Genomic DNA, 23,361 nt, shown 5'->3' on the forward strand with positions numbered 1-23,361 from the left:
TCCACTCTGTAGTATCTATTGTAATGGTACTGCCTCTTGGTGTCATGTCACTAAATGACAGGCCTGTAACTCAGGAAGCCTTTTATCATACTACAGTGGATGGTAACTTTATGTGGTAGCCAACAGTGATCATTTATGGGCTACGGTGCTCCAGTTGGATGTGGTCGTTATGGGGTAAGTCAGAGGGAAGGTTGGAGTTAATTGCTCTCAAAATGCCCATCATGGGCAAGTGAATGATCCTTCTTGCATTTATTGTCTGGACTGAGCAACCAAATCTGGGCTTGGAAGTAATGGTAGGAATACATTGTATCATATAATTGAAGAAGAAAATGAATAAATAAATCTTGAATGATGATGAAACAACTACGGTATATCATTTTCTTCCTTAAACTGTATGGTAATTATGTATCTTATTTGGCATTTTATTACAGGTGTACACAGAGTGTGACAGGACAAAGGCACCTCCTTCAGCTGACAACCAAAAGGCTGGTGGTGTAGCGCCAGGGGAGGAGAAACGTTAGGTACTGTAAGCTTAACATTTGCATTCTTTTAGGATGAATTACCGTAGTTAAGCAACGTTGGGTCTGGTTAGTACTTGGATGGGTGACTGCCTGGGAACACCAGATGCTGTTGGCATCCCTACGTGTCATGTGGGGTTGGTGGAGGATTAGTGCCCCTCCCTGTAAAACAATTAACTCTAAGCCCTTGGCCACCCTGTCTGGGATACATGGCGTCTGGCAATGAATGAAAAAAAGGATGAAACTTTAAAGTGTCAGTATGTTTCAATTTTGCATTCTTCTTGTAAGAAGAAATAGCTTTTTTTAAAAGTATGTCTGACATTTGAATCTTTCTTGTAAGATGAATTACCTTTATTAAAAGTACGGTACCTGCCAGTATGTTTAGCATCAGTAATATTTTTGTAAGATGGATTAGCTAATAAATACCATTTTGTAGGTACAGTATATGTAATCTTGTCAGGTAGAGGTGAATAACAGAAAAATGCCAGTTTCCATAGTCATTATTGTTTGTGATATATTGAAACATTTTTCATTAAATATGGCAGCAAATCATTGTTTTTTATAATTTATATTTTTTCTCATTAAACTGTGATAAACATCTGATTTCAGTCACAGATGAGGTTAGAGAAATGTTAAGCTGGTCATACAGTTGGCTATACAGTAGTACAGTATTTGCTTTGATTTGCGTAAAAGCTCCAACATGCTTGCATGCATCAGCCTTGGTCACCCAGTGGTGGCTCTCCACCCTGCTTAATCCTTTGCTGGAATAAGCAGAAGGTGGAGGTGGACCACTGTTCCCTCCTGCACAGCTCTGAGCCTAGACAAGGAACACTGATGGAAGCCCACCCCATGCCACACTTCAGGTCTGCTACGGTACTAGGTAGTATGGGCAAAGTTTTCTGCCACTACCTATTGGCTTTTTTATACTGAGTAGTAGTCAGTATTTTCCTTGTATTTTAAGTACAGTCCCAGTAATATGTGGGATAGTAAAGGATTGGCATTTTTAATATGGTTTAACAACTGAGCTGTTTCTTTTACAGATATTATGGGGAGTTTAGGCGGCACTGTTGCTAGAAGCATCGAGAGTCGCGGCATTGTGAGTGGTCCGAGCGTGAGTAATTTGGTGAGCACCGGAGGTAGTAGTTCAGGGGGCCCCAGTCTGGCAGCGCTGTCCTCAGCAGTGGCAGCAACACACAACACCAACTCATTATTTATGGCTAACAGTATTCAAGCCACGGCGGCCACGCAACAACGGGCTGTCAGTGAAATGCTGAGGCATATGCAAGGCCTCGGGTAAGTACAGAACATGTATTTCTTAGAGCAAACACTGTGTACAGTAGTTCCTTATTTAGTAAACTTTCATTTAACACATTCTTCACTTTAACGTTATTCATTACCATAGAAACTATATTCACATAATACTCCATTCTTAATTATTATGTGGTTATGGTGTGAAGTCAGCAGACGTTGACCTCCGTGCGTATTACCAGTTCCTTTTAATTTCACTTGGACTTTAACATTTAATATATATAGATACACCCAAAGCATCATCATAAACATATTGTTGCTTATTTACAACCTTGACTCTGACCTTTTAAAATTTTTGTACTGCACTGTAGATAATAATTTATGCTGGAGGAGAGCCCTCACTTGAAGTAATTTTCTCAATAGTGTAGTTTTAAGTAATGCATCTGCAGTGTTTAATGAGGAATTACTGCAATGTACAGGTATTGGTTACACTATATGTGACTGTAATAAACTACAGTAATAGTGTATCTTTCTGTACAGATTTGAAACCATACGTCTCAGTTCCAGAAGGGGAGGCCCCAGTTGTGTCACCTCCGTATTGTTCTTTGTTCTCCCTGTCTTCCACAGAGAGCAATCATTCTGGAAGTTTGAAAAGGAGTTTCAAAATGACTTTGCCAGTACAGGTGTACTAGATGTACAGTACCTCTCTCCTCAGTTGTTTGCTATGCCAGTTTGAATCCCTCAGTCTAACTTTACTTATAGTACATGCATTGATGATACTGGAAGTTCCACCCTCCTTTCTAATGTTTCTGAACTACCTGTTTAGAACAAAAGGAAATTCAAATTTTCTTTAAGATTATAGGAATGGCTTTATGTAGCTAAATAGAGTACCATTGTTTAAAGATTTTTAAAAATACTGAGAATAACCATGTAATATAAAATTTCAGTGTTTCATGTGGTTTTTGCATTTATTGAAGTTTAATGTTTTTTTATGTTGTCAGGGTACTTAGAATTTGGTGTATAATTTCAGAAATCGGACCTTAAGTGGGTTTATGAGCCGGCCATATGGGAGTGCGGGTGGTAATAGTATGATGGGGCTCCATAGTAATTTTGGGAGCGATTCTGCGCCTCCACCATTAGACCTATCAGAATTCCCCTCCCTTTCATCCAGAAACACTGATAGTTCACAACCTAACCCGATGGCTGGCAGACAACCTTATGGTAAGTCCATGATTTACTTGAAAGGATGGCTGTATAAGTCCAGTCACAGTTTTATGACTTAATTTCTTGATTTGATGACACTGACAACAATTGTTTTGTTCTGTGTACTGCCAGATTATTTTTTCAGTCATGGCTTATTTTCTTCACTGACCAGTTTGTGATTTATTGCCAGCCATAAGTTTCAAGTTCTGACTTATCTTTTCATGATTGATGGAGATCTTGAGATAATGCAGTACCAGTTTATAGATAGATAGATAGATACACACACACACATACACACACACATATATATATATATATATATATACATATATATATCTATATATATATATATATATATATATATATATATATACTGTACATAGTTTATATATATGTATATGTATATGTATATGTATATGTATATATATATATTTCCATCTTCTATCTTTCTTTCCTTCATTCTTTCCTTGTCTTTCTGTCTGCGGGTGATTTACACTCCCTCTTCTGTCTTTCATTCCATCATTCTTTCCTCTTCCTTCTTCCTGTGGGTGACTCTACACTGAGTGACAAGCCAAATGGTTTCCTGTACACCAGGAAACCATTAACTATGCTGGGTGGTAACCATATAACCAAATTTTGGCGCCTGGTGGTTTAGTGGGTAATTATTGCGCTCGAATCGGATTGAGCTGGTGAAGGTTTATATTCAAGGGGTGATTGGGGTTTATTGCTCACATAATGCCACTCAGGGATGAGTGAGGTTGGTCACTCTCATCTTAAATGTCAGGACCAACTGCCTAGCCCCGGGCTCCTACGCTCCTCATGGGGCAACGTAGGATTGGATGATGGATGGATGGACATATATATATATATATATATATACTGTACATAGTGTATATATATATATATATATATATATATATGTGGTAGGTGGGCGTGCTCCCCATCCACTCACTCAATGTAGTGCTGCTCTCAGGTATCTGCCCTTCCTCTTCTCCATCCCTCTTTCCTTCCATCCTCTTCTGTTTTCCTTCATTCTTTCCTCCTCTTTCTGCCTATGGGTGACTTTACACTCCCTCTTTTGTCTTTCCATCATTCTTTCTTCTTCTTCCTATGGGTGACTTTACACTCCCTCGTCTGTCTTTCCTTCATTCTTTCCTCATCCTTCTGCCAATGGGTGACTTTGCACTCCCTCTTCCGTCTTTCTTTCCTTCATTCTTTCCCCGTCCTTCTGCCTGTGGGTGACTCTACACTGATTGACAAGCCAAATGGTTTCCTGTACACCAGGAAACCATTTACTCTGCTGGGTGGTAACCATATAACCAAATTTTGGCACCTGGTGGCTTAGTGGGTAATTACTGCGCTCCAGTCGGATTGAGCCGGTGTAGGTTTATGTCCAAGGGATCGTTGGGGTTTATTGCTCATGTAATGCCACTCAGGGATGAGTGAGGCTGGTCACTCATCTTAAATGTCAGGACCAACTTGCCTAGCCCCGGGCTCCTACGCTCCTCATGGGGCAACATAGGATTGGATGATGGATGGATATATATATATATATATATATCCATCCATCCATCCATCCAATCCTACATTTCCCCATGAGGAGCATAGGAGTCCGGGTCTAAGCAGTTGGTCCCGACATTTAAGATGAAGGTGACCAGCCTCACTCATCCCTGAGTGGCATTACATGAGCAATCAACCCCAACCATCCCTTGGATATAAACCTTCATCGGCTCAATCCGATTGGAGCTCAATAATTACTCACTAAACCAGCAGGCACCATAATTTGGTTATATGGTTACCACCCAGCGTAGTAAATGGTTTCCTGGTGTACAGGAAACCATTTGGCTTGTCACTCAATGTAGAGTCACCCACAGATATATATATATATATGGAGCCTCTGTGGTACAGTGGTAAAATGTTCGTTTTCGTACACTGAAGAACGAGGGTTTGCGCCCCGCTAGGGTAATAAACTTTGGAAGCGTTTTTCTGGCCACGTACTGCATTAGCGGACACAAGGGGTGCTGTGACTGAACCAGTGTTGCATACTATAAAGTATGCTTGCACCCAGTCGGCTTGCACAGGCCGATTACACTTGGTTCACAGACAGACTACACACACATCCAAAGCCACTCCAACACAACAATTTCACTTACAAGCACTTTTCACCCTACATACAATCTCTGCTAGACAGCCTAAGCCACTTGGTAGAGATACATTGGCTATATCGTCCCCACTTCGGTAGGGATAGGCTGGTCCTGCAGTGGACACTCAAACGACTGATGAGGGGATAGACTGAGAGAGAGAGAGAGAGAGAGAGAGAGAGACTGACAAATGAGGTTGTGAAAGAGCATTGTGGTGTGGATGTGATAGGAAGCATTAGGAGAAAGACACTGAGGTTGTTTGGCCATGTGGAGAGGATGGAGAGTGAGAGACTGATGAGGAGAATGTATGTGAGTGAGGTGGAGGGGGAGAGAGGGAGGGGGAGGCCAAGGAAGAGATGAAGGGATGGGGTGGAGAGGTATATGGGAGAGGAGGGTGTGAGTTGGGAGCAGGGCAGTGAAATGGCAGGGGACAGGATGACGTGGAGGCGATTTGTTTGTTGCCACACTGTATGGGATTAAGGCTTCTGGCAATAAATAAATAAATATATATATATATATATATATACAGTATATATATATATATATATATATATATATATATATATATATATATATACTGTATATATATATATATATATATATACTGTATATATATATATATATATATATATATATATATATATATATATATATATATATATATATATATATATATATATATATATATATATATATATATATATATCATCAGCCATTTTGAGTATCCACTGCAGGACCAGCCAATCCCGACCGAAGTTGGGACAATACAGCCAATGTATCTTTACCAAGTGGCTTAGGCTGACTGGTAGAGATTGTATGTAGGGTGAGAAGTGCTTGTACGTGTACTTGTAGTGTTGTAGTGGCTCTGGATGTGTGTGAAGTCTTTGAACCAAGTGTAGTTGGCCCACGCAAGCCGACTGGGTGCAAGCACACTTTACAGTAAGCGACACTGGTTCAACCACAGCACCCCTTGTGTCCGCCAAAGTAGTACGTGGCTGGGTGAACACTCCCAAAGTTTATTACCCTGGCGGGGCGCGAACCCTGGTTCACCTGTGTACGAAAACGCACACTCTACCACTGTACCACAGAGGCTCTCTCTCTCTCTCTCTCTCTCTATGTGTGTGTGTGTGTGTGTGTATATATGTAAGAGACTAGGTAACTCCCAGTGTGACATTATAGTGAATGAGTGAATGGAGAGGGTACAGTGATAGAAAAAAGAGGAAAATGTGCAAAGGAAGCAGAAAGTAGAGTGACACAAGGAAGGAAAGTACAGTAGCTGGTGCTATGAGGGCCTTGATAAAAAACAGGCTTGAGTGTTGCAGCAGTGCGAGGCTTAGGCCTACATGAAGGAGTGTTAGTGCCAACTTAAAATATGGGTGTGAGACTGTGTTGTGGCATGAAAATGAAAAGTCAAGAGTAAGAGCAGTGGAGATTGGACTGTTGAGGAATGTATGTGGAGTACAGAGACTGGATAGGATATGGAATAATGTGATTCGTGAAAGATGCGGAGTGAGGAAGTCTGTGGATGCCAGAATCGAAGAGAGTTTACTGAGGTGGTATGGCTATGTGGAGAGAATGGATGACAATATTGTGGTGAAAAAGGTAAATCTGAGTGAATTTGAAGGAGACAGGAGGTGAGGTTGACCAAGAATAAGGTGGAGAGATATAGTGGATGAGTGTGTGAGGAAAGGAGGTATGGAAATTGGTGAGGCGAAGGGACTGACAAGAGATCGAGGTGGTTGGATGAATTTTGTGTGGAGAAGCGCATAACCAGGGACTTGGCACCCCTTTTTAACATGACAGCTTTCGGATTGATTATTGGATAGGTATATATAAAGCTACAGTGCATGGTGAAACTTTTGTCCTATCAGATGGAGCCAGGATTCCGTGGGCTTGAATGAAGAGTGAATGGAAGTGCGGCCCATTGAATTGGGCAAACTTTGACTCTCTGGAAGCTGCTACTCTTCACCCTGCTCTAGGGTGGGAAAGGAGATATGGATGATGATGATGATTTTTTATTTTTTTATGCAATATTACCTGCATCAGTGGGATGGTGCTGGAAAACAGAAGAAAGCAACATCATTCACTCACATTCAGTTGCTCACTTTTAATGTTCTACCCAAAACAGTATCACCATATATAATGCACAGTCAGGCCCCACTGATTTGTGATTTACCCCAGTTGCTTCACTTTGTGACGGTTATGGATCACTGACAGTGAATCAGCTTGCATAAACCATTTTATTCCAGTATGCTTTATTTTGTATGTCACTCAAACCCTCTTGGATGCTCAGACATCTGTGATTCAGAATTGCCTTTTACGCAAGTTTCTCCCACCTTTACCAAGGACTCCTCCTCCTGTCACTCCCTCCATGTCTGATATGTACTCTTTATCAGTTGCTCATCACCCGTTCTTTCCCTGTAACTATACCACTTTAATACACCTGAGTTTGCCCCTTGCCTTATACTTTGTCTGCATCCACACCTTTCATACAATATCAGTTCTTAACCTTTCATGCCATTTCACCCTATAAATAGACCTTAGGCACTTCATTTTCAGCACTTCCACCTTTTTCAGTCCCTAGCAATCATGGCCCATGTCTTGTACCCTTATAACACTGATAGCATTTTACCTTTTCTCCAACTTATGATGCATTATATACTGTATGTTGTTACAGTGGGCATGGTAAAACAACCTACACCAGAAACCTCTGAGTTCACTATGAGCAACGAAGACTTCCCAGCGTTACCTGGCTCCCAGGCCAATCCCACGGGTAAAAGTAAGTTGTGGTCCACCAGAGTCATTGTAACATGTTGTTATGCTGGAGTTATTTTCTGTATGAATGAATGAATGAATCGTCTGCAGCATTTTAAGTATTCATCCTGGGTATGAAAAGGAACTCCTACTGTCTTGTGTATTCATTCTTGGTATTAAAAGGTACGGTACTCCTACTGTCTTGTCTATATTAATTTAATAGCTATCATTCCACCATGAGTCACCTCATAATAAGCCACCTCTTTATTTACGAACATCAGTATTCTGTTACACTACTTAACCTCATCAGTATGATGGCATCTTTTTTATTGTAATAATGTCTCCTGCCAAATTATATTTTAGGAAAAACTGTCCTCCTTGAAGAGGTTAGAAATTATGTCCAAGAAAGCCTCCAATAAGATTATAGCTGAAGATTTTATTCGGCATAAGAGAGACCATCTTAGTTGCTGCTGTTGATCAACCCGTCTTTCTAGCTGAGTAGGCCCACGAACCCCAGGCTAGCAACTGCCCTTGCAGACCCGTCCAGCGTAGTAAACTAATGTTCCCGTGTTACTAACAGTGCCATACCACAGCAAGGCGCGGGGTGTGGAAGTTTGGTTCCTGTATGGACACCAAATCTGCATCTCCACACAGTTAACAGGGGCACCATAGCAGGCTCCATTTCTCCCTGTAGTTTGGTTATATGGTTACCATCCGAGCATTGTAAATGGTTTCAAGAGTTAAAGGAATCCATTAGGCTTTTCATTCAGCTTAGAGCCACCTGAAGTGGATAAAAGAGTAGTAAAAATTGACAGGAAGGAAAGGGAGAAGTAGGAGAGATTAGGTCAGACACAGAGACAGAATGAGAAAGGAGAAGGAAGAAATAGGCAGCACAATATCAAGTGAATGGATGGTGGTCGACACCACCTACCACCACACCTTAGTGAAGAGGTACTGAAATCACTTCCAGTGTATTATCTGTAGGTGTGCACTGTATATCCGATCTGGCTGGATATCCGGGCTGGATATTGCAGTTACCCGGGATCAGGCTGGATATTTGTTTTATCTGGTTGGATAGGCCAGATAATACAGCGTAGTAAAGGGTCTTATAAACTTTGATATAAATTACTTCATTAATTATGGTACATTTCAACTTGCTTTAAGAGATACAGGATAAATCTAGCTTTTCACACAAAATAGTAGCTACTGAGTATGTTTAATCTTGAAAATGATGTAAACTCTTAAACACAATACTGTATATCAAATAAAATTAGCAAGTAATACCTATGTGAATCAGTCTTCAGACAATATAGAACTAGTAAGAAAACTTTCGACCATTGTGATGGATGAAAAATAGCATCTCGCCACATTTTGGTAACATTCCAGAACGTTTTTCTTTGAAAACACTAATGTATGCTGAATACAGTCTTTCCGAATATATTGATGGTGCTGGTGTTGACAGATGCTTGCTGGAAAGTTACTTCAGAGTTGGAAACTTATTGTCTTCCTTCCAGTATTTAAGGTGACATTTTTCTCATGCTAAAATGGGAAGCTGTAGATATCTGTCAACTTCTACATCAGAGTCAACTACAGAGACTTCTTTCTCCATAGGTGTCTTTCTTTTTAAGACATTCTCCATATTGCCTTCAGTTCCACTTGCTATTTCTTTAAAGCAAACCATAAAGGAATCTTCTTCATCACTACCTGATTTAGCCGCAGATTACATTAATTATACTCTGGTATATCAGTCAGCCAGTTTTTATGAAAGCTAAATTTAAATTAAATCTGCCAGATATGACTCAGAAAGAGTTACATGACAACACTAGGCATCATGGACCAGCTGACTCCTGTTCTGGACCTGAAGTAAACATATTCACCAGTTAGGTGCACTGAAGGTGTTATAGACATTGGATTACTTTCTTCTTTTTCATAATTTATAACCAAAATGTTCAAACTGAGAAGATAATTAAAATGTTATGTGCATAATAATCTGTGATTTTATATTTGTTCATGCTTATTAGTCATTACAGTAGTACAAAATAGCCATGTTCTCTCCTAATGAGCTCTTATGAAGTAGATAATAGTTATATTATAAAATTAGACATGTTAGCTCTGCGCATAGAGTTATGGCAAGTTGCAGAAGCATATAGGTTTGATAATGAAAGTAATAACTTCATTGTATATCTGCAAAATATATTTTGCATATTATCCGGTGTCCGACTTGATATTTTTTCAAGTATCCGGCCTATTTGGTATTCGGTTGGATAGCAAAATTTACTATCTGGTGCACCCCTAATTATCTGTCGACTTCTTGGCAGTGGGCGAGTGGAATTAATATTTTTCTTTTTCTGACAAAACAGGCATACAAGGTAGCTAGCCAACTTTAAAGAGTAGGGAACTGATCTATCTATCTATCTATTGCCAGACGCCTCAATCCTGTTTGGGGTGGCCACAAACAAATCGCCTCCAAGTCGTCCTGTCCCCCGCCATTTCACTGCCCTGCTCCCAACTCACCCCCCTCTCTCATATACCTCTTCACCCCATCCCTCATTCTCATCCTCGGCCTCCCCCTCCCTCTTCCCCCCTCCACCTCACTCACATACACTCTCTTCGTCAGTCTTTCACCCTCCATCCTCTCCACATGGCCAAACCACCTCAGTGTGTTCCTTATAACGCTTCCTATCACATCCACATCCACACCACAACGCTCCTTTATATCCTCATTCGTCAGCCTGTCTCTCCATGTGACTCCACAGGCTCCTCTTAAATAACTAATTTCCACTGCTCTCACTCTTGACTTGTGTCCTTCCAACAACGTCCAAGCTTCACTTCCATACGTTAGAGTTGGTATCACAATACTGTCATGTAGTAACTTTTTCACTTCCATGCTCACTTCCCTGTTTCTTATCACTGCTTTCAAAGAACCAGCAACCTTTCTTCCCTGCTGTACCCTTTCAAGCACTTCACCCTCCAAACCTCCATCCTTACTCATCACACTACCCAAGTACTTAAACGTACTCACATTTTCCAATTTCTCACCATCCAACCTCGCTGTACATTCACTGACTTCACCTCTCTCAAAGACCATCACTTTACTCTTCCCTACATTCACCTTTAGATTCCGTTTCTTACACACTCTCCTAAACTCATCCACCAAGCCCTGCAGCTCCCCTTCGTCTTCACTCAACAACACAGTATCATCTGCAAACAACAGTACAGGGAGTTTCCAAACAATATCCTCTCTCACCAGGGTCACTCCAACATCCACTACCCTACCTTGTACCTCTTTTATTACCCCATCCATGTACAGATTGAACAACCACGGAGGCATGACACATCCCTGTTTCAACCCAACTTTCAAAGAGAAAAATTCACTTAGTTCTCCATCCACACGCACTGCAGCCTTCGCACCATTGTACACTGATGTTTTGTGCACTGATGATTGCACAAAAACTCTTATGAAGAACGTACGTTCAGTCCTATGGGGATTTACAATTAAGCTGATGTGTTAACGTATCTCACCCCATCAGAGGGAGAGACAGTACATCCAGTCTTTACTTTGAGAGATAGTATTCCCAATCTTTACCGTAGTAACCTTACCAAATCACTAGCATTAGTGTGATAGCTCATCACTGTATTAGACTTCTCACGTACTGTACCATTATTCTTTGCTGTTGGTAGATAAGTTATGTCACTTTTCCTTTGCTCTGTTTCAAGGTTTTAGCAATTTTCTGTATTCCACTGCCATGTGATTTCAGTATACTGTACTTTTTTCATGTGTTTTAAATTGCTGAATGTCTACTTGTGCATACTTTTTGCAATATGTACCCAAATATTCTTAACTCCTCCACCGTTTGTAGGTCTGTAAAAACATAAATCACTTGCAAATCCTATTATCAGCCTTCCATCTTAATCTGGTATCCTGGCTGTAATTTATGTGTAGAGTTATGTATCAAAAATTGTATTGTTGGGGCTCAGAGAGGTTAATAAGTATCCAAGGACAGTATTGTAATGCAGTGTACCTGTATATTCTTTTAGGTCCTCATTTTTGTCTTTTTCATGGAGCACATTTTACTTTTTTCTCTAGAGGAATAAGATATTTTCATTTTTTAGATGCTAGGGAAAAAAAAGTTGTGTTAATTACAATTTAACCGAAAAAAAGTCTTCTCGCCATTTTCAGATGATGGATTTTCTAATAATGAAAAGAAGTCTAATTCAACGTCGGGGACAGATACTCCATCAGACTTGGTGTTGAGAGCAGCTGAAAAGAACCAGTCTCAAAAAAGAGGGATTCAGACGTCACCTGATGGTATGCACATTAATGGAGTATGATGTTACTGCATATTATGGTCTGAGGATGTTAATTTGCAGCAGACATCACACATAACCTACCCTGATTGCTGCAAAACAGTGCTAAAATGTGAACAGTCCATCCAATTTGCATCAAAGTCCATTGCTATGCAAAGCAGTGTTATGCATCTCTTCTGGGGACTTCATTCAAAACCATAAACACCAGTTGACACTCCATGCACTTTGGGTCCAGGTATCTCCCATTCATGAATAATGCGTGCTGTTGTTGCATGTTCTGTGTACGATATTGTTGCGCCAAAATTTGGCTTTCATATTTCTTTAAGCTGTAACAAACTTGAACATATGTATTCTAGGTAGGACCCTATCATTCTTTTTGGATCATCCAAACTGAGTCACTCAAGCATGGTACCCTATTGCCAGTGGGTACCAAAAAAGCTTACTGAGTTGAATTCCAGCATTTTTTCTTTGAAGTTCATAATTAGGTTAACTAGATTTATTGAAAGGAAATACAGTAGATGTTCATTATGATAATTTTTTTTTTTAAGGACACAGCCTCCTTATATTACCATTTCATCTTAACTGGTTTAATAATAAGTTTTTCTCATGTTTGCATTTTATGTATAGTGAATAATTATTATAATGGTGTTACACTACATGTCATCAGGATTTTATGTGTGGAGGTATAATCTGGTTAGTAAGTTGAGGCATTCCACACGCTGTTGTTATACATGGATATTACATTATTTTGCATTTGATTACTATCAGACTGCCTACCTCAGTTTCTCATATTATGTCTTGTTGTAGGTGGAGGCACTCACCATCCACTCACTTGATGTAGTGCTGCTGTCGGGTGTCTGCCCTTTCCTCTCCTCCATCCTTCTTCCTTCCATCCTCTTCTGTCTTTCTTTCATCCTTTACTTGTCTTTCTGCCTACGGATGACTTTACACTCCCTGTTCTGTCTTTCTTTCCTTCATTCTTTCCTCGTCCTTCTGCCTGTGGGTGACTACACTGAGTGACAAGCCAAATGGTTTTCTGTGCACCAGGAAACCATTTACTACGCCTGGTGGTTTAGTGGGTAATTATTGCGCTCCAATCAGATTGAGCCAGTGAAGGTTTTTATCCAAGGGGTGGTTGGGGTTGATTGCTCATTTAATGCCACTCAGGGATGAGTGAGGCTGGTCACTCTCATCTTAAATGTCGGGACCAACTGCCTAGCCCTGGGCTCCTACACTCCTCATGGGGCAATGTAGGATTGCATGATGGATGGATGAATGTCTACAGAGCAGTGGTACTGCTCTTTTTAAGAGATATTTCTAATTTTACCATACATTAATAATATTATGCCATCCTTTCCTTTGTAAGTAGGTATAAAGTGTCCTCATTGAAAAGGGATTTTTTTCCCACCATACATCATATATACTCTCTTCCATTTCTGTGCACTAGACATGGCCATAGAATGCCTTTGTCACTTAAAATTTTAGTTTGAATAATTATCTGGCAAATAATATAATACATATGTGTACACAGTATTGGCTTCCAGAATATCTGAGCTTTTGCACAGTAACCAGTGCATACATTTTGTTGATGACTTGCATCTCTTTGATGAATTATGTATTGTGGTGTAGGGAAGGTGACCAATATCCCCGGGGGCATGGTGACGGATCAGTTTGGGATGGTAGGGCTCCTAACCTTCATCAGGGCAGCGGAAACGGACCACAACCTTGTCTCTCTGGCGTTAGGCTCCGATCTCACCACACTAGGTCTCAATCTCAACTCTCCGGAAAACCTCTACCCCAATTTTGCGGGTCCTTGGGCCGAAACGCCGTGCAGACCACAGGATATTGATTACCATGTCCCCCAAGAGTACCTCACCAACCAACAAATAAGGTGTGTTTGTTAAGGGCAGTTTAGTAGAGCAAATCCTTAGTAGTATAAGAAATGATTTTTTTTTTTTTCCCATTCCATTTTGCCATTAACCCATTAAGTTCAGTTGATATTTTTTGGTAATTTAGGGATACAGTTATCAGAAATTCGTCCAGTAACCAATCTGATTTGCAGTGCAACAGATAGTGGAGAAGGCTTGTGAGAAGGACTATAAGGTGTTTATGGCATTTATGGGTCTAGAAAAAGCATACAACAAAGTAGACAGAGAAGGATTGTGGAAGGTGTCGTGCATGCATGGTGTAGATGATAAGCTGCCAGGTGCTGTTAAGAGTTTTCATGATGGTAGTGAGGCCTGTGTAAGGGTAAGTGGACATTTAAGTGAATGGTTCATGATCAGTGTGAACATGCAACAAGGTTGTGTTGTTCAGTATATATGGATGGGGTGGTGGGAGAAGGAAAAACATGATTAATGGAGAGAGGGATGACATTAGTAGTGAATGGGGATGGATGGAATATCTCAAATTTGTTGTATGCTGATGATGCAGTGCTGCTTGCAAATACAAGACAAGAGCTTGGTAGACTAGTGCAGAGAGTTGTAGATGCCTGTGAGCATTGTGCCCTGAGAGTAAATGTAGAAATGGGTAAAGTGATGGTAGGGAGATAAGATGACTCCCAGTGTGATGTTACATTGAATGGAGAGAGACTGAAATTGGTGAGAGATTTCAAATACCTTGGGTACAGTGATAGGAAAGAGAGGAAAATGTGCAAAGGAAGTGGAAAGTAGAGTGACACAAGGAAGGAAAGTTGCTGGTGCTATGAAGGCCTTGATAAAAAACAGAGGTTTGAGTGTTGCAGCTGCATGAGGCTTACATGAAGGAGTGTTAGTGCCAGCTTTAATGTACAGATGTGAGACTATGGTGTGGCATGAAAATGGAAAGTCAAGAGTGAGAACAATGGAGATGGGACTGTTGAGGAATGTATGTGGAGTACATAGAGTGGATAGGATATGGAATAATGTGATTCATGAAAGATGCGGGTGAGGAAGTCTGTGGACACCAGAATTGAGGAGAGTGTACTGAGATGTATGGTCATGTGGAGAGAATGGATGACAATAGAGTGATGAAAAAGGTATACAGTATCTGAGCGAATTTGAAGGAGGGAAGAGGCGAGGTAGGCCAAGAAGGAGGTGGAGGGATATGGTGGATGACTGTGTGAGGAAAAGAGGTATGGAAGTTGTTGAGGCTAAGGGACTGACAAAAGATCAAGCTGGCTGGATGAATTTTGTGCAGAGAAGTGCATAACCAGGGATTTGACACCCCTTTTTAACGTGACAGCGTTTGGATTGGCTCTATCAGATAGGTATATGTGAAGCTATAAAATGTGGTGAAATTTCTTTTTGGCCTGTCTGATGGATCCAGGATTTCGAGGGCTTGAATGATGAGTGAATGGAAGTGTGGCTCATTGAATTGGGCAAACTTTGGCTGTCTGGATGTTGCTACTTCTCACACTGCCCCAAGGTGGGAAGGGAGGTCCAGATGATGATGATGATGATGAACCAATCAGTATTATAGATTGAAAGATGAAGTGGGGATATACGGGTTGAGTTAGTAAATGAAGGATCTCAAATTCAAGGATTATGCTCTGTTTATATACATGCCATTATTAGCACAAGCAAAAGTTTTCTGACAATCCCCTTCCATTATCGAGTCCCACTCATATTTCTCATTCATTCAAGAATTGTTAGAGAGGATCCTTCCTTGTTCTACTCTATTGTTGTGTGCATCGTATTACTGTTACAGTATATAAAAATATTTCATGCAGTGTACTTCATCACCACAGCTGGCAAAGAAGTGTTGGTGAGCATTTTATTGTAATTGTATTTTATTGCATTCATTATGCAGTATGTATAGGTAGGTGGTGGCAACTATCATCCACTCACTTGATGTAGTGCTGCCTACCTCTTCCTTAGCCTTGATCATTCTTTTTCTGTGCCTGCCCTCCTCTTTTTATATTTCTCCCATCTTTCCTGCCACTTCTTATTGCTTTTCTTTCCTTTACAGGTGGCTTTACATTTAGTGACAAGCCAAATGGTTTCCTATAAGTCAAGAAACCATTTACAACGCTGGGTGGTAACCATATAACCAAAACATACGTGCTCCCTATGTGTCTCGCAAGAGGGTTGGTGGAGGGTTAGTGCCCCTCCCCGTAAAACAAATAACTCAAAGTCAAATGGCCATCCCTTAAGAGATTATGGCGTCTGGCAATAGATAGATGCAGTATGTATGATCTGTTGTACAAGGATCAGTATGTTTCTACCGTATCTTACGTTTGAATTTACTGTAAGTTCATTGCAAGAAAATTGTAGATATGCATAAAGTTTTGTTTTATTTTCAGAGGGAAGTTGGCACCAGTCAAGTTCGATAGATATGGAGAAGACCTTTTGTTTTATATGTTTTATTCAAATGCTGGGGATGTTCTACAAATATTGGCTGCTGCTGAACTGTGAGTATAATTTTTGTGTTATTACACTACTGGGTTCAATATAGAGGCATATCTTTTCCATTCATTCTCTTTTATGTAAATACTGTAAGTGTTCTAATATGTGTAAGTAGTGTTGGAGATGGTCTGCTGCATACTGAGTTTTGGAGTGTTTTGAAGCTATTGCCAGCTCATCACCATAGGTGGTAACACTCAGAGTTTTATATATATATATATATATATATATATATATATATAAAGCTGAGGAAGACCTAGGATGTAGGAAAGCTGAAAGTTAGGATACATTGTCTGAGTCACCAAGTGGTGAAATTGTGATTATAAATTAGAGAAAAATGGTATTTATTGAGGAAAAAAAGATGACTCATGTGATTTACTGGTGAAACTGAGATACTTGAACTGGTGGAAGAGTTTACTGTAAGTACTGTAAGTGTAGTGATGGAAGGGAGATAACAGTGAATAGTTTACAGTCCTAATTTTTTTCATGCATTCTGAAAGGCATTTTACATACTTGCATATGTCGTCATTCTTCATGTGACAGTAGTTCCACAATCCCTGGCAACATCTTTGTTTCTCAGTTCAGTCCCTGAGGTCATTTTGTAGGACCATATCCTAAGCCTCTTTAGGTCTACTTCATTGTACTCTATCTATCTATAGCCCGACGCCCTAATCCTGCAAAGGGTGGCCACAGACAAAACGCCTCCAAGTCGCTCTGTCACCCACCATTTGACTACCCTCCCCCCAACTCACCCCCCCCTCCCTCATATACCTCTCAACTCCATCCCTCCACCTCATCCTCGGTCTACCTCTCCCTCTCCCTCTCCCTCCCTCCACCTCACCTACATACACCCTCTTTAGTCAGTCTTTCATTCCCCATTCTCTTCACATGTCCAAACCACCTCAGTGTATTTCTCCTAATCTTCTCAACCACATCCACATCCACCCTACAGCGTTCCTTCACTTCTTCATTCGTCAACCTGTCCCTCCACGTCACTCCACATGCTCCTCTCAAGTAGCTCATTTCCACTGCTCTCACTCTTGACTTGTTCCCCTCTTGCAAGGTCCATGCCTCGCTTCCATACGTCAGGGTAGGGATCACAATACTATCATGCAGTGACTTCTTAACTTCCATAGTCACCTCCCTATTTCTCATCACTGCTTTCAGTGTACCAACGACCTTCCTTCCCTGCTGTACCCTTTCACGCACTTCATCCCCCAAAGTTCCATCCTTACTCATCACACTACCCAAGTACTTGAATGCACTCACATTCTCCATATCCTCACCATCCAACCTCACTGCACACTCTGTGACTTCATTCCTCTCAAACACCATAACTTTACTTTTGTTTACATTAACTTTCAGATTCCTCCTCCTACACACTGTCCCAAATTCATTCACCAAACCTTGCAACTCCCATTCATCTTCACTCAACAGTACTGTATCATCAGCAAACAACAACACCGGATGCTTCCAAATCTCACCTTCATTCATTAGAGCCACCCCCACATCCACTGCCCTACCGTGCACCTCCTTTACAACCCCATCCATGTATATATTAAACAGCCATGAAGACATCACACAACCCTGTTTCAGTTCCACATTGAGATCAAAGAACTCACTCAGCTCACCATCCACTCGCACCGTAACCCTAGCTCCCTCGTACATACTCTTCACAGCACTCAACAATTTCCCCTCCACTCTACTTTTCAAATTATTGCTCATAGATCTTTTCACTCAAGTTTTGTCCTGCATTCTCCACACATGTTCAGTCATCATCATCATCATCCAATCCTACGTTGCCCTATGAGGAGCGTAGGAGCCCGGGGTTAGGCAAGTTGGTCCTGACACATGTTCAGGCCATCAGACTTTTCCTCAGTGCATCACATTAGCAGTGATTGTAATTCCGTGCCACAGGTATTTTTGGAGTGTGCTCTCACCATCCACACACTCAGTGTAGTGCTGCTTTTGACTGTCTGCCCTTTCCTCTCTTCCTTCCATCCTCTTCTGTCTTTCTTTCCTTCATTCTTTCCTCTTCCTTCTGCCTGTGGGTGACTTTACACTCTCTCTTCTGTCTTTCCTTCTTTCATTCTTTCCTCTTCCTTATGCCTATGGGTGACTCTACACTGAATGGCAAGCCAAATGGTTTCCTGTATTCCAGGAAACCATTTACTACACCTGGTGGAAACCATATAGTCATATTATGGCACCTGGTGGTTTAGTGGGTAATTAAGGTGCTCCAATCAGATTGAGCCTGTGTAGGTTTATATATGAGGGGTGGTTGGGGTTTATTGCCCATGTAATGCCACTCAGGGATGAGTGAGGCTGGTCACTTTCATCTTAAATATCAGGACCAACTTGCCTAGCCTCAGCCCCTACACCCTTTTTGGGGCAACATAGGATTAAATGATGGATGGATTTAGAAGAAAAAATGTGGATAACTTTTTGCCCTTGAGATTTATATCCTTCCCACCCCATTCTTTGGTGGAAACGGATTGTGATTACTTATGATGATGGTGATGATAATTCTGATGATGATTATTCCCAACAGATATACTCGAGATTGGAGGTACCACAAGGAGGAACGAGTATGGATAACCAGAGCTCCAGGCATGGCTCCTGTTGATAAGGGGCCAAATTATGAGCGGGGAACGTACTTTTACTTTGATGCCCAGGTGAGCACTGTACCTTTTATCATTATAATCAGTGCAAACATCCCCGTTTAGTAAGTCCTCATTATATGTACAGGTTGTACCTCTATATGATGTTGCTGACTTTGGTGAAACTGTTTGCAGTGACTGGGTTAGTCTTCATTGACCCTTTGCAGACTGATTTCAATACCTAAGCTGAAGAAAATCATCTGAAGATAGCAAGATATAAAATAGCTGTTACCAGATTGAAGTAGTTATGGTCAGACTCAAATATGAAGTCCGTTTGGGTGGGGCCCGCGCGGGGATTTCCCTCTCTGCAGCTCTGCCAAACCTCCTCTCTCTCTCTCTCTCTCTCTCTCTCTCTCTCTCTCTCTTTCTCTCTCTCTCTCTTTCTCTCTCTCTCTCTCTCTCTCAGCTGATTGAGAAAGTTTTTATATATTTATATATGGTCCGAGCTGCTGCTACATCGCTCCTTTCCATAAGGAACTTTCGGCCATCAACTTTTGCAAATTGAAGCCCATCTGCAAGAGAATCCTGCGAAGAGACTCGTTGCTTCCGTTGAAAGATATGTTTTCCTTGAGTTCTTCGTAAATCTTGTGCAATGTAGGAATTTCATGCCTTTCACAGAATCCCAGGACAGTTCTTCTGACCACTCGCTTGTTGAAATCGTCGAGATTCGTTACAGTTGCACTGCACTTCTTTGTTGGTGACGAGAATACAGGCTGTTCTGGTGACATTTGTGTCACACAAGCTTTATTAAATTTAGAGCAGATTCTTTGGACTGTTTTTTCGCTAACGTTGGTAGCTTTGGCAGTGCGAGCAACTGCTCTTGAAGGTGGAATTATAAAGTCTCCAATAGCCTTTTCTTCTAAAAAATACTTGTTCCCATTGTAAATAAGTTCTTTCTCCCGACTGTGGAGCACACGAGAGCGAGTCGGAGTAACTGCCATCGTGGGTGGGGATCAGGAAGTGACCGGTCACCTGTAGTCTGAGGTGGGTGTCCTTGACCTCTGGCAACGTCGGAAAGCGACGTTGTCACGTGGTGTGGAATTTATACAAATCATTGCTATTATCCTAAAAAGCGACACATTCATAGCACTATATAGCCTTAATTAATGTATTTAATAAGTACAGAATATTTAATATACAATTTCAAATAGTAAATAGCTGACATATGACAGAGAGAGAGACAGGTACTGGGGGTGATGCGGCAGAGCTGTAGAGAGGGAAATCCCCTCTCGGGCCCCACCCAAACGGACTTCATATTTGAGTCTGACTCTAGGGCTTGTTGGTGACCTTATTAACGTATGGGGTGTAAATGGTCGTGAGACTGATGTGGCATGAGTTTGAAAATTCAGGAACGACGGCAGTGGAAATAAGGCTGTTAAGGAATATATTTGGGTTGATTAGGGTGGATTGACTCAGAAACATAGAGAGTTTTGAATGATGTTGAGTAAAATACATCACATGATCAGATGGTAGAGGAAAATGTGTTAGATAGATATGAGGAAGTTGATGGAAAGGGTTTATGTGTTTGTGTTTGACTGTAGGAGAAGGCATTGAAAGGCCAAAAGATGGCTGAATGTCTTAATTGAATGTACAAGAAACTGAGGTATGGAAGCTGAAAAAAAAGAATTTTCAAATTTGATTGTTGATGGAATGGCTTTATCCTGCAGATTTTTGCAAAGTGTATTCAAAAGGAAAATGTTAAAGAGTATAATATAATTATGTGCATGGCTTTTTCCTGTAATGTGAGGCCAAGATTTTAAAGGGCTTGAATAGCTGTGACCCATTTCACTGGGAACTGTTAATAGTTCTGCAGTGTGCTTTCTCCTTTACATATTTCTGTCTGTCTGTCTGTCTGTCTGTCTGTCTCTCTCTCTCTCTCTCTCTCTCTCTCTCTCTCTCTCTCTCTCTCCCCCTTATTTTAAATTAGGGCTTGGATAATGATATGATAATGACATTGGAACTCAGTGCTGAATCTCATACAGAGATAAATTTTGTGTGTTTTCGTGGGCAACATTGTCACTAGGTTATGTATTTTTATCTCTAGAACTGGCGGAAGGTTCCTAAGGAGTTCCACCTGGAGTATGAGAAATTAGAAGAACGGCCCCACATCCCAAATCCTGGTGGCTTGATCCACACCCCAACTTCATCCACACTGTGACAGCCCACATCTGCCCATCCCATACACCACCATCCTCCAAGAGGAGCTTAGGAAGAGAAACCACAAACAAATTCTTGTGGTGGAATCAAACTTTTGTTTGGTAACTATTTTTCCAATAAACTTCCTTCCTTTTTATCAGCTAGACTTGAACAGTCCATCTGTATCTTCCAGTTACGTACTTACTGTACAGATGTTCGCATGCTTGTTAATGAAAGCAGATCCAAAGCCCTCTGTGGATAATTTGGTACTGGAGTCCAAAGAATGCCTTCACAGTTTACCAATACATTTGAGAGTGCAATAACTGATTCCACATTCACTTGCATTTGCAAAGCATAATGAAAGTAGTGACATCCAAAGTTGTTCAAAAGTTTTTACAACCTTTCCTTTAAAGATATTTTTATAGTTAGGGAAATTTTTGATTATATAGTACTGCTTAGGATTTTCTGCATATGTATGTGATCCAGGTTTAAACAGTTTTGGTTTTAACCAAATTTGTCATTTTTTAAAATGTCTAGATATTGGAATCTTTGGCATAACAGTAGTAGACTTATGATGTTTTACTACAGCAAATTGGTGACCATTCCCATGGTTTTGCTGTCTTTTCTACAGAGACCTCAGGTAGACTTATGGGGATGAGTATGGTTATCACAGACTGCCCTTGATAGTGTGGGGAAAATTATTAAGAAGATATTTATTTTCTACCAAAGTTGTAATATTTGCTGGTATAAAAAATATGAAGGTATTGTAACTAAAAAAAAAAAAAAATCAAGTAGAAATAATGGTAGCATCTTTTTCTATAAATCTTTTGGAGATCAAGTTTTATAAGAGCATTTACCTGAAACTCACTGTCATGTGGTTGCCCTCAGGTTTATTATGTATTTGATTCTTGAAAGCATTAAAATTTTGGTAACTGCTGAAGAGCATTTGGGCATGTTTAAAAAGAGTGAAGTGTGTCCCACTGTATGACCTGTCTGCTGGGGTTAGATATGAAAGCACAGAAATTTCAGTATGGCTGGAAGTAAGCAGCCTGAAAAGTGTTCAACAAGTCCTGATATTCATGTCTGAGTCAACTGTACCCTTACTCTTAAAGTTTTAATTTGAGAGTATTACATTTCCAGTATCAGTCATCAGATGTGCACATAGGCATCACTGATTTCCTCACTCCTTGGGCAAATATGAACAAAAAATAATCTGAAACTTGTTTCATAAAATACATGACTTGGTACCCAAAGTTTTCTGAAGGCTACATCATGATGTAGGTCTGTTCTCTTCCCAAAAGGGTGCCAGAGTTATAACTATTTGACAAGTTAAATACACCAAACTACTGAACACAGATGTCATCAGGATTGCAACATTTGTTTAATTTTTCCTATGGAGAGGAATCAGAGAGAAGTCACCCTTTCATTTATTTTTTTTCTTTAAATTTTTATTTATTTATTTTTTTGTTAATCAAGAACACGTACAATCCTAGTTATGTAGAACATGCAGGATACTGCAGCTGCTGTTTTCCAAAAACTGTCTATGTCAGTACTGTGGGAAGAAAAGAGCCTTAAAGCTGCTCTTCCTAAGGGCTTACTATAGCACTTCACAATGTTAGTAAAAAGTACAAAGCAAATTTAATTATTGTGGGAAAGAACAGACAAGCAGTGATGTAATCATTATAATGAATTTATTCCTTGATCTTTCTTCTTGATGTATGTATAATTATGTACACAGTCAATATTATTCTGTACCAAATAAATTTGTTTTACAGTGACCTTGCCTGATTGTCCAAAGCAGTCTTTAAAGTATGGATTCTATGTACTTTACAGTACTCTATTGTATTAGTGTTTTTCACAGTTAAAGATGTGCAGGTACTATACTGCCTCTGTTAACAGGGTGGAGAGACAAATGTGGCATCTATCTGTGAATGAAATTTCCACACTGCCCAGTGCCTTACTGTGGTGAGGTGATATCTGCTGCAAGGGAACATCAGTTCATGAGATGGCC

The 23,361-nt window shown here is 40.5% G+C and overlaps 1 protein-coding gene across 1 annotated transcript; it reads left to right on the forward strand.

The window, feature by feature from the left end:
* The first annotated feature begins 446 nt into the window (after positions 1-446).
* On the forward strand, positions 447-23,092 carry LOC145411883 (CCR4-NOT transcription complex subunit 2-like). The gene is made up of 9 exons (XM_080281844.1): positions 447-521; positions 1,559-1,811; positions 2,797-2,987; positions 7,788-7,889; positions 12,045-12,173; positions 13,802-14,063; positions 16,455-16,562; positions 19,106-19,229; positions 21,259-23,092. Exons 2-9 carry the CDS (start codon positions 1,564-1,566, stop codon positions 21,370-21,372), a joined length of 1,278 nt encoding a protein of 425 aa, XP_080137970.1. The 5' UTR covers positions 447-521; positions 1,559-1,563; the 3' UTR covers positions 21,373-23,092.
* Positions 23,093-23,361: the final 269 nt, after the last annotated feature.

The sequence above is a fragment of the Coenobita brevimanus genome, chromosome 91 (genome assembly GCF_032717465.1).
Source record: "Coenobita brevimanus isolate Jiangsu-jjx chromosome 91, ASM3271746v2, whole genome shotgun sequence".
NCBI classification, from domain to species: Eukaryota; Metazoa; Arthropoda; class Malacostraca; order Decapoda; family Coenobitidae; genus Coenobita; species Coenobita brevimanus.

Bases quoted from the DNA above. Each gene is read 5' to 3' on its own strand.
- LOC145411883 (XM_080281844.1), top strand. From the start codon at position 1,564: ATGGGGAGTTTAGGCGGCACTGTTGCTAGAAGCATCGAGAGTCGCGGC. The intron at 14,064-16,454 runs GTGTGTTTGTTA...TTTTATTTTCAG, and splicing joins CTCACCAACCAACAAATAAG to AGGGAAGTTGGCACCAGTCA. The intron at 19,230-21,258 runs GTGAGCACTGTA...TTTTATCTCTAG, and splicing joins ACTTTTACTTTGATGCCCAG to AACTGGCGGAAGGTTCCTAA.